The sequence below is a fragment of the Cupressus sempervirens genome, chromosome 9 (genome assembly GCF_028749045.1).
Source record: "Cupressus sempervirens isolate cs-2001-9-10 chromosome 9, ASM2874904v1, whole genome shotgun sequence".
NCBI lineage: Eukaryota > Viridiplantae > Streptophyta > Pinopsida > Cupressales > Cupressaceae > Cupressus > Cupressus sempervirens.
In genome coordinates, this window is record NC_143126.1 from 270,333,554 (window position 1) to 270,347,333 (window position 13,780).

General features: G+C 34.7%; 1 protein-coding gene across 1 annotated transcript in view; it reads left to right on the forward strand.

Annotated features, from left to right (window-relative positions):
- SAE2 (SUMO-activating enzyme 2) overlaps positions 1-13,780 on the forward strand; it is a 169,646-nt gene that overhangs the window by 142,590 nt on the left and 13,276 nt on the right. Inside the window, exons 8-10 of the mRNA XM_089799826.1 lie at positions 4,408-4,501; positions 4,662-4,844; positions 5,092-5,189. Of these exons, the coding sequence (XP_089655952.1) occupies positions 4,408-4,501; positions 4,662-4,844; positions 5,092-5,189 (375 nt within the window). The remainder of the gene's footprint in view (positions 1-4,407; positions 4,502-4,661; positions 4,845-5,091; positions 5,190-13,780) is intronic.

A 13,780-nucleotide genomic window follows, 5' to 3' on the forward strand; every position in this document is an offset into this window, starting at 1 on the left:
TCATCTCTTCAATCAATGCAGACCAACAACATGATCTAAGAACACCAACAAGCAACATGAATACCATGCAGAACCTTTGCATCAATAATAAGTCAAAATCTAAACTCATCTTTAACACCAATCAACAAGAACACTGTATTACCTAATTCTATCGTATTAAAAGATAGCTTGCTGTACTCAGAATCATGAACAATAGCAACTGAGGACACAATGATAAGGCACACTGATAATACTGGCTTCACAACCTCTGATTCATCAAATACAACTCATATCAAATCAAATACTCAACCTCTGCACATTCTAACACTATAATACTAGTAACTGACAACCTAACCCAAACTCAAGCTCAAACAATCATGGAAACTTGTGCTAGTTGACAAGCATATACTACAATGATCTCAGAACCTTCAACATGAATCACAACAATAGATCTTCAATACATTAACTGAAACATTCAAATTACCAAATTAAACACTTCCCAATACATTGTCTACAACAACAAATAGTATGTTTGGCACAGTGCAACATTGGCGCTGGGGTATGTTGGAATGAGTTTCCGGGACGAGGGGACAAAGGGTCTCAATTTCGGGACGGCTGGGGGACAGTGGTGGCGTGCTATATATTATACATAACAAAATATGAAATACAAGTTAGGAAATGATGTTTTAGTATAACATACCAAATTGAAATACTTGAACATAGAAAAATTGTAACACATATTAGTATTGTTGAACATTAAACATAGTAAAATAGTACACATCCAATAGTAGCATTCAAAAATCAGAATTCAAATAGAAATTCGAGTATCCTTCCCAGTGGCTGCATAGTTGCAGAATAGCAAAGGTGGGGTTACTTGGGTACTCCAAGCACCCGGTGCGGGCATGTTTTGGGGATGGGTACTTCAAGGTTTTGGGGTGGGTGCGAGTCTTCGGGTTCCACTATATTGACATCAATTGACAAAACACTAATGTCAGCACACCTCAACAATCTCTCACATACTCAACCAAACCTCTTAAGACTACTACTTCTATGCTTCAAAAAATAGAAATGAAAAACATGAAGGAATTAAACCCATTTCACATCTCATTGTTTGAGTTTAGCTTGGTTGTTTATTTACTACAATAATTTATGATCTTTGAATAGGAAAATTTCTTTTCACACCAAATAGGTTCTCCACTTCTGAAGTGCTTGTATAATGGTATAAAATTCTTGAACACAGACTTGTCCAGTCACTGCCCCATTTGCATCATAGTCTACTTCACTATAAAAATCTAACATTGTGAAGATGGGTTATAGTATTATCTTATTCTAAGTATTAAAGATGTTGTCAATGTGATTTTTCTTCCACATTTGATTCCAGGACTTAGGGGTTAATTCATATGTTATCTATAATTGATAATATGATTAAATCAAGGTGGATATGAATAGTGTTCCAAGTTACCTGTTTAAACAGGTGTTTGTTATGGGTTTAATGTGATGTTTCTAGGACCTCAGATTCTGTAAGTCTTAGATATGTTGGTACTCAAAAAAAGGATAAAAGTACAAAGTAACCATATTAAGAGTTTTCCTGCATAACATAAATGTTGGTGTAAATAAGTATTTACTTAGTACACTTTACTAAAGTCTACTTAGGTTAATGCATTATTTTATTATTATGCATTATTTTCGCACATGGTGTGTACAACACTGGAGTTTGCATAATTAATTGAGTTGTCATGTAGACAACACAGTTATTTGCACTCCTAATTTAGTGCATGGTGTCTACAACATTATTTTGCGTGCTACACCATTGTAGGCTTATCCTCTCATCATCACACTTACTCCTGTGCTTAATGGAGGATAACCCATATCCGGTGGACATGTTCTTGGTTGTATGACTTATCATGTTGCTGATTCCTATGCATTCTAGAAGCATTCCAGAGGCCTTTATATAAAGGCAGACCTAGTGTACTTTCACATAAATTGAATGAATATCATATCATCATCTTGATCATACTCTTTTGGTCTACTGTTGTGCTTGCGCTTGAGTTCCTTGGTCTTGGGTGAATTTTACCCTAAGGAAAATTCTTACAATAAAAAATGCATTAAGAAACTACCTTTCATAATTGATAAGTTAGAATATCAGATGATATGTCACAGAGGTTCATATATATATTTTTTTTCCAAAACAGTAAAACATATAAATTTGAATGGTCATAGTCAAACACATGAAGAACATAGAAATCTTTTTCCTTCACTTTCCCAAGAGCACCCAAATCATCAATTGTTTCTTGGAACTAGGTGCAAATGGTCTAGTAACATTGCCACTCCTACTAGCTCTCCTATGCCTCTGCTACTCAAAATTCTCTTATTTTATTTGTTAAGTTGAACAGGCATTAGCATACTACAGCCTGGGTTTGCCAGGTACGGACTAGACATGCTGCTGCTGCCTGTTAATGTGAATGGATTTTCCAAAATGTTTCTGGAGATATATCTGAAATTGGTATGGTGAAGGAGGGTGTGTGTGAATTTCAGTAGTAGTTGGCTATATGGGTATCGTTAAATTGATGATCATAGCCTTAGGTTTACATATCTCTTGGTCATCAAATCACAGTGAAAGAGCCAACACAAGATTTATCGATCTGAAGAGTTAGATAGTTATTGTAGATCGAATGCTTGGCAAGTTACCTGCTACATCATGAGGCAAACTTGGTGGTGAATTTGTGCCGAAAATTGCTCTCCAATGAAAAAGCAAATTCTTCTCTTGAAAAAGTTCTTCTCATTTATGCAATTGTTTCTTTTTACAATATTGTAGTAAAGTGGTAAAGTAATGAAAATTTACATGCATTGTGAAGGTCTGTGTAGGCCTCACTGGAGGCTGCACTGTTTTAAAAGCGAAAAATAATAATTGTTTTGGGCTGATTTGTAATTTATAATTGTATGCCAATATAATGTGGATCGAATATGTTTCTGATCTATAAATGAAGACAAAACTACTCGTTACTTTTGTAAATTCTGTTTTATGCATTCTTTAAAGGATTATTTTACAATTTGTGTTTTTTGTTTATTTCTGAATTTTTTGCTTGGTTTATCCTAACTCGGGAGTCTGAGTCAATTTTTAGGCATGCTGAATTGGAGTTTTCAAATAATGGTTATACCTACATTGTACATATACCGGGAAAGCAGGAAACAGTGTAATGACAGGTCTAATTTTGGGTATTGAAAACCACTCGACCAGAAAACTGGCCAGTCACTGATGCAGAGATTTTCTGTTTCATTTGGAGTACTTCCACCTTTATTACTTTTACTTTTAGCACCAAAATATGAATTAAATGTGTTTAAGAAACAGTCCTCTCTCTATCTGCTCTTAAATGATAATCCTGCAGGCAGCTTGGCAGTTGAAAACAATTATCATCTTTCAATCATAATGTTAGGTATAACTCTTGACATTTGAGTATGTTGCATATGTTGATAATGAATATCTCTTGCATCAAGGCCTTTAAACAGTCATTAATTCAGCAAGAGATTAATCAGATCTTACATTTGATGAGATGATGGGGCAGTTACTGAATTATATTTGGCATTCTTTAAGCATCCTCTCACATATTTTGACTTCTTTTGCTCACTTATGGATGTCTGAAATTTTCAGAGTTCTTCCAAAGTCTGCTCTCTGAATCAAATTCTAGGTCCGCTGAGTTGGAGTTTTCAAACTATGAATGCAATTATAGTGAGCATATACAGGGAAAGCATAAAACAGTGTTAACGCCATGTCTACTTTTGGGTTACCTTAAACCACTCTACCTAGCAAACTGGGCAGTTGTTGCAAAGTTTTGCTGTTGCATTTAGAGTACCTCCACCTTTCCCACATTTCTTTTATCAGCAAAAAATGAATTCATATGGTTAAGAAGCAATCTTCTTTTTATACTCTCTTAAATAATATTCAAAAAGGCCGCTTGGCTGTTGGATTCATAATTATTTTCTTTCAATCATAATGTGAGGTACAACTCTTGACCTTAAGGTATATTGCATGTGATAATTTATATCCCTTGCAGAAAGGTCTTGAAACATTCATTAATACAAAGAGAGGCTCTCTTGATATGATGTGGTAGTTGTTAGAAATATGTTTGGCATTCTTTAAGCATTCCCTGTGTCTCTGGATTTCATTTGATCACCCATCGATGTTGATTTAATTTGTATATTTTCTTGGTTGAGCTAATGCATCAGTTCCCTAAGTCTCTAATTCCTGTTTTAGGAATTAAAAAGATATGTTAATATTTAAAAAATGCTGTGGGAAAGTAAGGGAGGTATGTGGAAGTGTATAGGACTATTGAATCTGTAGCTTTATCTGTATATTTTACCTTAAAGTTGTACAGAATGTAATAGAAAAAAATTGAAACACTTGGATGAGGAATGTGCATGTATTTGCAGAATGACATACTGCCTAGAACATCCATCAAGGAAGATGCTTCTGATGCCTGTAGAACCATTTGAACCCAACAAATCTTGTTTTGTATGCTCAAAGGTGAGGCATATCATTGTTGAAGATCTTCATTTTTCTTATTTAAGGATATATCTTTGGTTTTGTTTGATTGTTTGTTTTTGGTTTAGCATTATTTTTATTTATTAATTATGCAGTTAGTGATTGTCTTCTTTTTGATGATTTGATCAATCTGATCGAGTAGACACCCATGTCACTAGAGGTGAATACACAGAAGACAAGACTAAAAGATGTGATAGAAAAGGTTATTAAGAGCAAACTTGGTGTCAACATGCCATTGATAATGCATGGCCCAACACTTCTGTTTGAGACTGGTGATGATCTCGAGGAAGATATTGCTAGACATTATGAAAAAAATTTAGAGAAGGTATGCGCAAAATATTTCTTTCCCCAGCTGGACATGTGATATAAAAAGGTTATTGTGTCAAATTAGAGAACATATCCCATATTAAAATTTTAATTCCTTGAACCTTGAGGATATCTCAATTTTTTGTTTCTTTGGATACGCCTTCATGTGTGTCTAATTTTTGTTAGTACTATGCATACTTGAATTGTCTATTTCATTTTCTATAAGTTGGAAATTATTTACACTGAACTTCAATTATTTTTTTCAGACATTTGCAGAATTCCCTATTCCAATCACAAATGGGTCTATTATTACAATTGAGGATCTCCAGCAAGAGTTCTCATGCACTATCTACATTAAGCACAGGTCATACTATGCGCTTAAGTTGTTTTTACCATTTTTTTTGTAGCAGAAGTTGCTAATTTTCATCACATGGTATGGTTTTTCTCAGACATTTCGTATATAGTTCAGACAAGCCTCAAAGTATTAAAATTGAAGAAATTGCATTAGTATTTTACATGCAAGCCATATGTTTTTTGTACAGATTGCAGGGTTTAATTTGAACTTCTGGTTGTGCTACATATTTCATGTTTTTCTTAATAATAGTCTACAGTGTGCTAGTAATATAAAATACCTTCGAGGTTTATGTTTTGTTTTGATTGGTAAAATATTATTTTATTAATATTAAAAGCATAAACAGAGTATACAATGTTCAAGTATATTGACCAACTCCCAAAGATACAATCCATACAGCCTGATAATGCTGCATTCAGATATCTAGTAACATCAGTACGACCATGTACCCAGAATGGGTTGCTGATTTGTCCAAAAAACACCCCCGAGAAGCATCTCAGATTCTCAAGAAATACATTTGTTCCTTGGACACCAAAATACCACTATCCAACCACTTACAGCTATCTATAGACATCGATGAGGGACATGTTCACATATTAGATGAAAGGGTCAAGCAGAGGGGAGGGTGATGAGCTACCCATTGCACCCACTCCACCTCCATTCAAAGACTCACCAATTTCAAACACCACACAACAGGACTCCACTCGAGCAGCAGAAACCTGGAGGCTTCGGCAATTGCCATATGGTTGCTACCAGCACCCGTATCCAAATGCACTCCACACCCATGAGCTCAGTTCCTGCAAGAGGCACATCCTCACCTTTGAACCCTAACTTGCCCTCTGCCACTATGATGTCTTCCTTTGCCTCCAATGGCTCCATCCTGGCTGTGATCTTCCTCGCCACGCCATTTTCTTCTCCCTTCTGGTTTTCGATGTCTTCCCATGCAACTGTTATGCATAGTCAAAATAGGCCTGGGTTCATACGGTTTCTAGGAATTCCAGCAGCCATTTCTATGTCCTAATCATGCACAAAGTCCACCAAAAGGGCCCATGCCCTCCTTGCATCATTCTTCCTTGCAAGAAAATCTCCCAAACTTCTTTGAAACAAAAAAAGGGTGCACATGGGGTTGGCAGCCAGAAAATCTAGCCAATCTCTGGGAGCAGCAACAAAACCCCTCCTAGGCACTGCATGATTGAGAATTTCATCCAATCCAACTCTCCACTTCGGTTTCACGCATCTCTCCACTATGTGTTGTACCTTCTCTTTGGGGTCAAAATGTAATGCCCCAGCGCCAGAAAGAGAGGCAATATCGGAATTCGTCCACCACTTGAATTCTGAGATTGCATATTCTATTTCCAGTAGAGCCTAGATGATATTGACGAAGAACAGGTGGCTCGAGGTGAAGACATTCCTCAGCTGTTCCTCAGTTACAGGCCCTTTTAAGGCCATGCGCTGTTTAACTTTTCCGTTGCAAAGAATCATAGGATTAACTCTTAATTGCACATGGTACAGATTTTATTGACATATTGACTACTTCATAACATAATATAATACAACAGCTTAGTTGTATGATATTCTGTCCTGTGTCTACTTGGTACTTCCTGTAGGCAAACAAACTGAACTAAAGAGATTGTCAAATGCCCTCAAATGTAAGCTTCCACAATTTGTGACAATTGAGAATTTGGGAAAATGTTTTTGGAAATCAAATTGCAACAATTATGATATGCATTACTGTTGAATTATGCGGAACCTGTTCCGTGTAATCAGCAAATAAGTTGGTCACGAAATGAGGTGAGCAAATTGCATGCTTCAGCATGTGATTCAGGTGATGGGCTATTAGTCAAGCAAGTTGAATATACGTTACTGTTTGAGCTGCAAATGTGATGGCATTGCCCCTTGAGGTATATGTTTTCCAAATGCAACTTCCTCTCATTTATATTGAGGATAGATTATTGAATAGACATGACTATTCAATGATCAAATAATTAATATATAAAAACTTAACTATTGTTATATATATATATATATATGAAATATAAATTTTTCTCTCATATAATAAGTTTATATCTCACATCAAATTATATCTCATATATAATTATATGAATAACCATAAAGTTATCTGACAGAAGCTACCAAACATTAACACTCCCTCTTAGCAAAGGAGGATAAACACAAGACAAATATTACACCATTGGTAATATCTCAGAAGTTTTCCACCATTAATATTGCATACGATATCAAGAGTATTGATCTCTAAAATATCAACATATGATATTCATTAATTACTCAAACTTACGATATGATATCACATTTGATATCAAGAGTCTTGATCTCCCAAAATATTGACATCCAATATTCATCAAGTACTCAGAAACAAGGTTTGATATCACATTTGATATCAAGAGCATTGGCCTTCCAGAATATCGACATCCGATATTCACCAAGTACTCAAATAAGATTTGATATCACATTTGATATCAAGAGTATTGGCCTCCTAGAATATCAATGATATTCACCATTTACTCAAAATTTTTTAGATATCACATTTGATATCAAGAGTATTGGCCTCCCACAATATCAATGACATTCACCACTTACTCAAAACATTTTTTAGATACCACATTTGATATCAAGAGTATTGGCCTCCTAGAATATCAATGATATTCACCAAGTACTCTAAGAGTAATGGTCTCCCAGAATGTTGAGATGCAAGACATTCACCATTTACTCAATTTATTTCATCTCATTATACAAGTTGATTGCAAGATCGTCACCTTACAACAACATCTCCCAAATACAAGTGATGATCATTTGGAAGTCGTCACTTCCTCATGATATACACAGGGGATAGGCCCATATAAATGTCACATGGTCATAGTCCTCTTGATTGTGACAACTTATAGATCATTGGAGAAACCATCTCAGCATGGTTTACTCCCTCTTAATCAATAAGATCAGGTTCACTGAAGGTTAACCAAATAGCTCCTCAGTCTTCTCCCTCTGAATCTTAATCTCCCTCTTTTTCCTACAAGAACATTTTCAGAGGAAAAGATCAAGGTATATTGCTCTTATAATAATAAAAATCACATATAATAAATTTTCTCAACAATAATATTATTATTATAAGAACATTAGAAATTTGATTCTATAGATAATTCAAATAAATTGATTATATTTCAATAATCAATGTAGTTAATCTATTACTTAAAACAATAATTGATTGATATCAATTATTATGCAATATGTTTCATCTTCGAAATTTTCATAATACCTATATATATATATATATAGAAATATTATTAATTCATTTAGAATTATATTTCATTACTACCAATGTATATTATATAGAAATATTATATTACATTCACCTTACCTTGTTTACCTTCAGGGGCGAGCTTGTTTCATAGGTGTTAGAAAGGATACCATGATCCTTGTGACAAGTCACAATATGATAGAATATTTGATCGTACACAAACTTTCCAATTGTACCAGCTCGATGAAACTTTCTTAGATATCCAACAAACAATGCGGATGCTGGTGAACCATGAATCGGAAGTCGAGTGAATGGAGTTCTTCTCTAGATAGAAAACTCAAATTATCAATTCTCAAAGCATGCTATTGTTATAAATCCTTCACATTCACAACTGAATCTTCATCTCATCGATCACATAAGTAAACAAATGGTCTCTTTGTTCGCTTGCATCAATAATCTCCATCGCTTGTTCTGATGTTTACGTGGACTGACTTGACAGAGGAGTTGATATCCATTTTGTTGACTTTATTTTGAAAGCTATTTATTCATAAATGCACGATCCTTGATAATCAATATCAGCCTCTTCGGACAAGTCCACACTTTTTGCATCATATTGTACAGCTGCTTCTAACTCTACCAACACTTCGCTTGCACTCGGCGTCAACAGTTGTGATCATCATAAAACCTCTTATAATCTTTTATAATTGATGCGCTGACACATTTTCAATGCACTCAACACATGATTCAAAGCCAGGTAAGGAACTAATTTGAACTGCAAACATTGTGTATTGGTATGCTCGATTGCATGCCTAATATAATGTTTTGGAACCATTTTTCTCAGCCAAACGATATAGCAAATCTGACTTGTTTGAATAATATATGTATCTCCAATTTTGTGAGTATTTATTGAACAAGTTAACACCCATGAAGTTCAGCAATCTCTCTACTTCAAGTATATTTTCAGAGATGTACAGACTCCTTGTGGTTTCTTTCGGATGATTAACGATCTCTTGAATAAATTCATGAATGCTTAAGAAATTAGGGAAGGTGTGACTTCAAAGACACCTTAATAATGTTTTGAATGAACATTATATTTTACGTCTTCCTTAATTGTTCTCTCTGAATTTTTAATTCTTTTATTTTCTGATTTATATGCACATTTGCAACCTGCTCTGATACCATGTTAAGATTTCCGGATCTGCTGCAAATGTAATGGCATTGCTCCTTGAGGTATATGTTTTCCAAATGCAACTTCCTCTCATTTATATTGAGGATAGATTATTGAATAGACATGACTATTCAATGATCAAATAATTAATATATAAAAACTTAACTATTGTTATATATATATATATATATATATATATATATATATATGAATATAAATATTTCTCTCATATAATAATTTTATATCTCACATCAAATTATATCTCATATATAATTATATGAATAACCATAAAGTTATCCGACAGAAGCTATCAAACATTAATAATTTGGGAAAATTTTTTTGGAAATCAAATTGCAACAATTATGATATGCATTACTGTTGAATTATGCGGAACCTGTGCCGTGCAATCAGCAAATAAGTTGGTCACGAAATGAGGTGAGCAAATTGCATGCATCAGCATGTGATTCAGGTGATGGGCTATTAGTCAAGCAAGTTGAATATACGTTACTATTTGAGTTTCAATGGCTCTGTGCATCATTGGCAACACTGGATAAATTTACTCAGTAAAACTAGTCTTATTTTTTAGAAATCTTAGCATTCTTAGCTTCTTGTGATGATGAGGCTTCAAAAGTTCATACAGAGAATCCATTCAGTTGTTTGTCATTGAAAAGAAGGCTATCTGACAGGTATTTCCAAGCTACCAAAATAGTTGACCTTACAGAAAAGAAAGTCATCAGCGGAGCCTGATGTGTTAGCTGTCAGGTCGTGTGCTGGATATAATTCATATCTTTCCACATGAAATTGTCTTGAGTGCCATGGTTGCAGCACATGAGGCACATGAAAGGACATTGACATGAATTAGATGAAGCAATATCTAAGAAGCTTTTTATAGTTAAGAAATTGAAAACAAGTTTAGTGTGTATTTTCAGAATAAATCGCAAACTACATACCACAGGGATGTGTCCTTGGCCTTGTAGCCTCGTCCCTATGTCAGAAAAATTTGGGCACTCAGCGATGACTAGGAAACACCCCCCTCTCTGTTCCTCTTTTGCAGAACTTGGAAACATTTTGGGCATGTCCAAGAAACAAACAAGGGGCATGTATGCATCCTCCAATTGTCCTGGGCACAGCTACTGGTTGCCCACAGCCCAGGCAGATTTTGGATGCCAAATGAAAAAACATATTTTTTAATTGAGAAAAAAGATGGGCAGGCACACAAGGGCTCTGCTCCATTAAAACAAAGCCTAAACATAATGTATCCTTTAAAACAACCAAAAAGAAAAATACTCATCCACTTTACGCTTTGCAAACAAATCTAAGAGCTGAAAAAGGGGAGCAGCAGGCGGTCAAGTAGAGAACAGCAGTTGAAAGAGGAGTCTAGGTCATTGAATCTACTACACTAGAGGTAAGTTATTCATCTTACATTTGTATTTGCAATTTAATTCGTATTTTTTCAAGCTCTTTTCTTTGCACACATAGAGAGGCCATTTGTGAGCTTACTTTTTATTATTTGAACTTGCAGCTCTTTTTGAAATTCTTATGAAAAAACATCACGATTAGCAGTGGGAGTAGTGATGGTGAGAATGCCAAAGTTCAAAAGCAAGAAAGTAGATCTCATAGTAATGAGAATCATGACAATTCACACGATTCTACGATTTGATTCAAGCCAAACGATGTTTTGTGAATTGTTGAATCGAATCCATGATAAAGGGTTTATGAAATAAGTTACTCACCAAATTTCAAAGGTTTTTCAAATTTGTCAATTTGTGGCCAATTGGATTCCGATTCATGGCCGATTTGCGATTTGATTTGGCCTTGCTGATTCCGATCCGATTTTGTTTCTCGTTACTTTTGTACTAGATATAGAAGTACGACAGCCATTGGGGGGTTCTCTAAGTTCAAATGTATTTGGTTATCCTTTCCATCTCTTTAAAACCTATGCAAAAGGCTCATTTAACCACAAAAAAACTCTATTACAACTTGTATCAAGAGCTGGTAAAGATCAGAAAAAAAGCTCAAGGGGTATTAAAGTATGGGAGAATGAGAACATATGATCGTAGGGGTCATAAGACCCCTTCATACATCTATCATGTGTGTGAATGAGTCGAAAGGGGTCATAAAGTAGCCTATGACCCCTTTCGACGCATTATATGACAACATATTTATTATGTGTTTGAATGGGTCAAATGGGGTCATAAAGTTCCCTATGACTCCTTTTGACCCATTAAACAAGAAAATTTATTCCTAGGGGTCCTAGGAGCATATATCATGTGTTTGAATGAGTTGAAAGGGGTAATAGAGTATCTTATGACCCCTAAGAACACTTAATATCATTGAATGGGTCAAAAGGGGTCACAAGGTATTCTAAGGCCCATTTTACAGGGGCAGCTATACTTGAGTTTATTGCCACCTTTTGTGGATATGTGGTCAAGGAGTGAAAGCCTGCAAACAAATAACTCAAGCTGAAAAATTTTAGGCAACTAGATTGCATATGAAGGGGGAGGTATTAAGTAAAGGGATTCCATTGGAGAGTTTGCAGCTTACTATGTCAATGTGTATAGAATCCGTAGATGTTGATTATATTATGGTAAATTGATGTTGCTTTGCTACCATGCTATGGTAAATCGATGTTGTTTGAAAAAAGAGGAGACGAAAGCTCCTTACATGGATTTACAAAGATGATGTTTCTTAAAGAAACAATCGTGAACTAAAGACAAAAATAGAACTATCTAATAAGCTAAAGACTAAACTAAGATGACGCTTACAATAACATTACAATATTCTAATACTCTCCCTTAATGGTCATTGTCTAACTCTTGTCTTTTGGTCACAAAATTTTCATTACATTTTGCTACTATTGAGAACCGTCCCTTATTTGCATAATGTTAATGATCAAGAAGCTATCCAATCTGATGTTGGGTAACAAAATTATCGCTCCATGTAGGAAGAGACAACATGATGAAGCTGAAATCACGATTTTGAGGAAAACTGCCAAACTCTTTTGCTAATGAGTACTACGCCCCAAAACATATTGCAAGATGATTCACTGATAACTTTTGTAGTTGAGCATTATGATTCAAAACGAACTACAAGAAGCCACAATTTTTTGAGGAGAAAAAAATAGGAAAACCAAACACAAATTTTGAGGTGAAGAACAGGTCAAAATTAGCCAATATAATCCGAGACACGGATCAAAGTATACAAAGATGTGTTTTTAGGAAAAAATGGTAAAACCCAATAGATAATTTTTTAGGAAAAATTTGTTAAAGCCTAACATTTTTTTTAAAGGGAGAAAATTGAAAACCATCAATTTATTAAGGAAAAAATTATCAAAACTCATTAGACAAATCTTCATGTGGCGAAACATGAGTCAACACGTGGTAAAACAAAACTTGCAAGTACATGCAACTCACAAAATACACATGCAAGAAACATGCAACTCACATGTAACAAACATGCAAGCACATGCAACCTTAAAAATCTGCGACTTTTGCTCAAACCAGGAAATTACACACAATCAAAATCCTCGACTAGGCTCATGATTTTCAGTAAAAACTTTGAAGATGAACCACAAAATTTTCATCAAATACCTCTAACAATTTTTAATTTAAAAAATTGATAAACAAGTTTTTGGAAAAGCTTTCCAGATAAGAAGAGGCTCAATTTTTTCTTAACAAATTTGCCAAATTTTATGAAATCTCAGTGATCCACTTTGATACTATGTTATGGTAGAGTGTTGTTTTAAATTGAGGAGATGAGACCCCCTTATATAGATTTACAAAGACTATATTTCTCAAATAAACAATCGTGAACTAAAGACGAAAATAGAACCTATCAAAACAACTAAAGTCTAACTAAGATGACCCTTAAAGAAATGTTACAATATTCTAATAGCTTCTCATGGGGGAGAGGGTTGTAGTTCTACTAGGGGAAATAAGACAAGTGCTAATGTTGCTATTTCTTTAACATACTAGCAAAAGATGTGGCTGGAATCTCTATTGCTAACCCCTTTTAGGCTCATGCCATGCCATTTCATGTCTCACACTCACCATATTTTAAACAAATGTTCAAGTTGTCTGTTCCTCATTTGTTCCACTTGGAGAAATGTAACATCCCCTTGTTGGATATACCTTAATTTTGCTAAAAAATAATAATTCCAACAATACAACTTGCTTGCCAAGA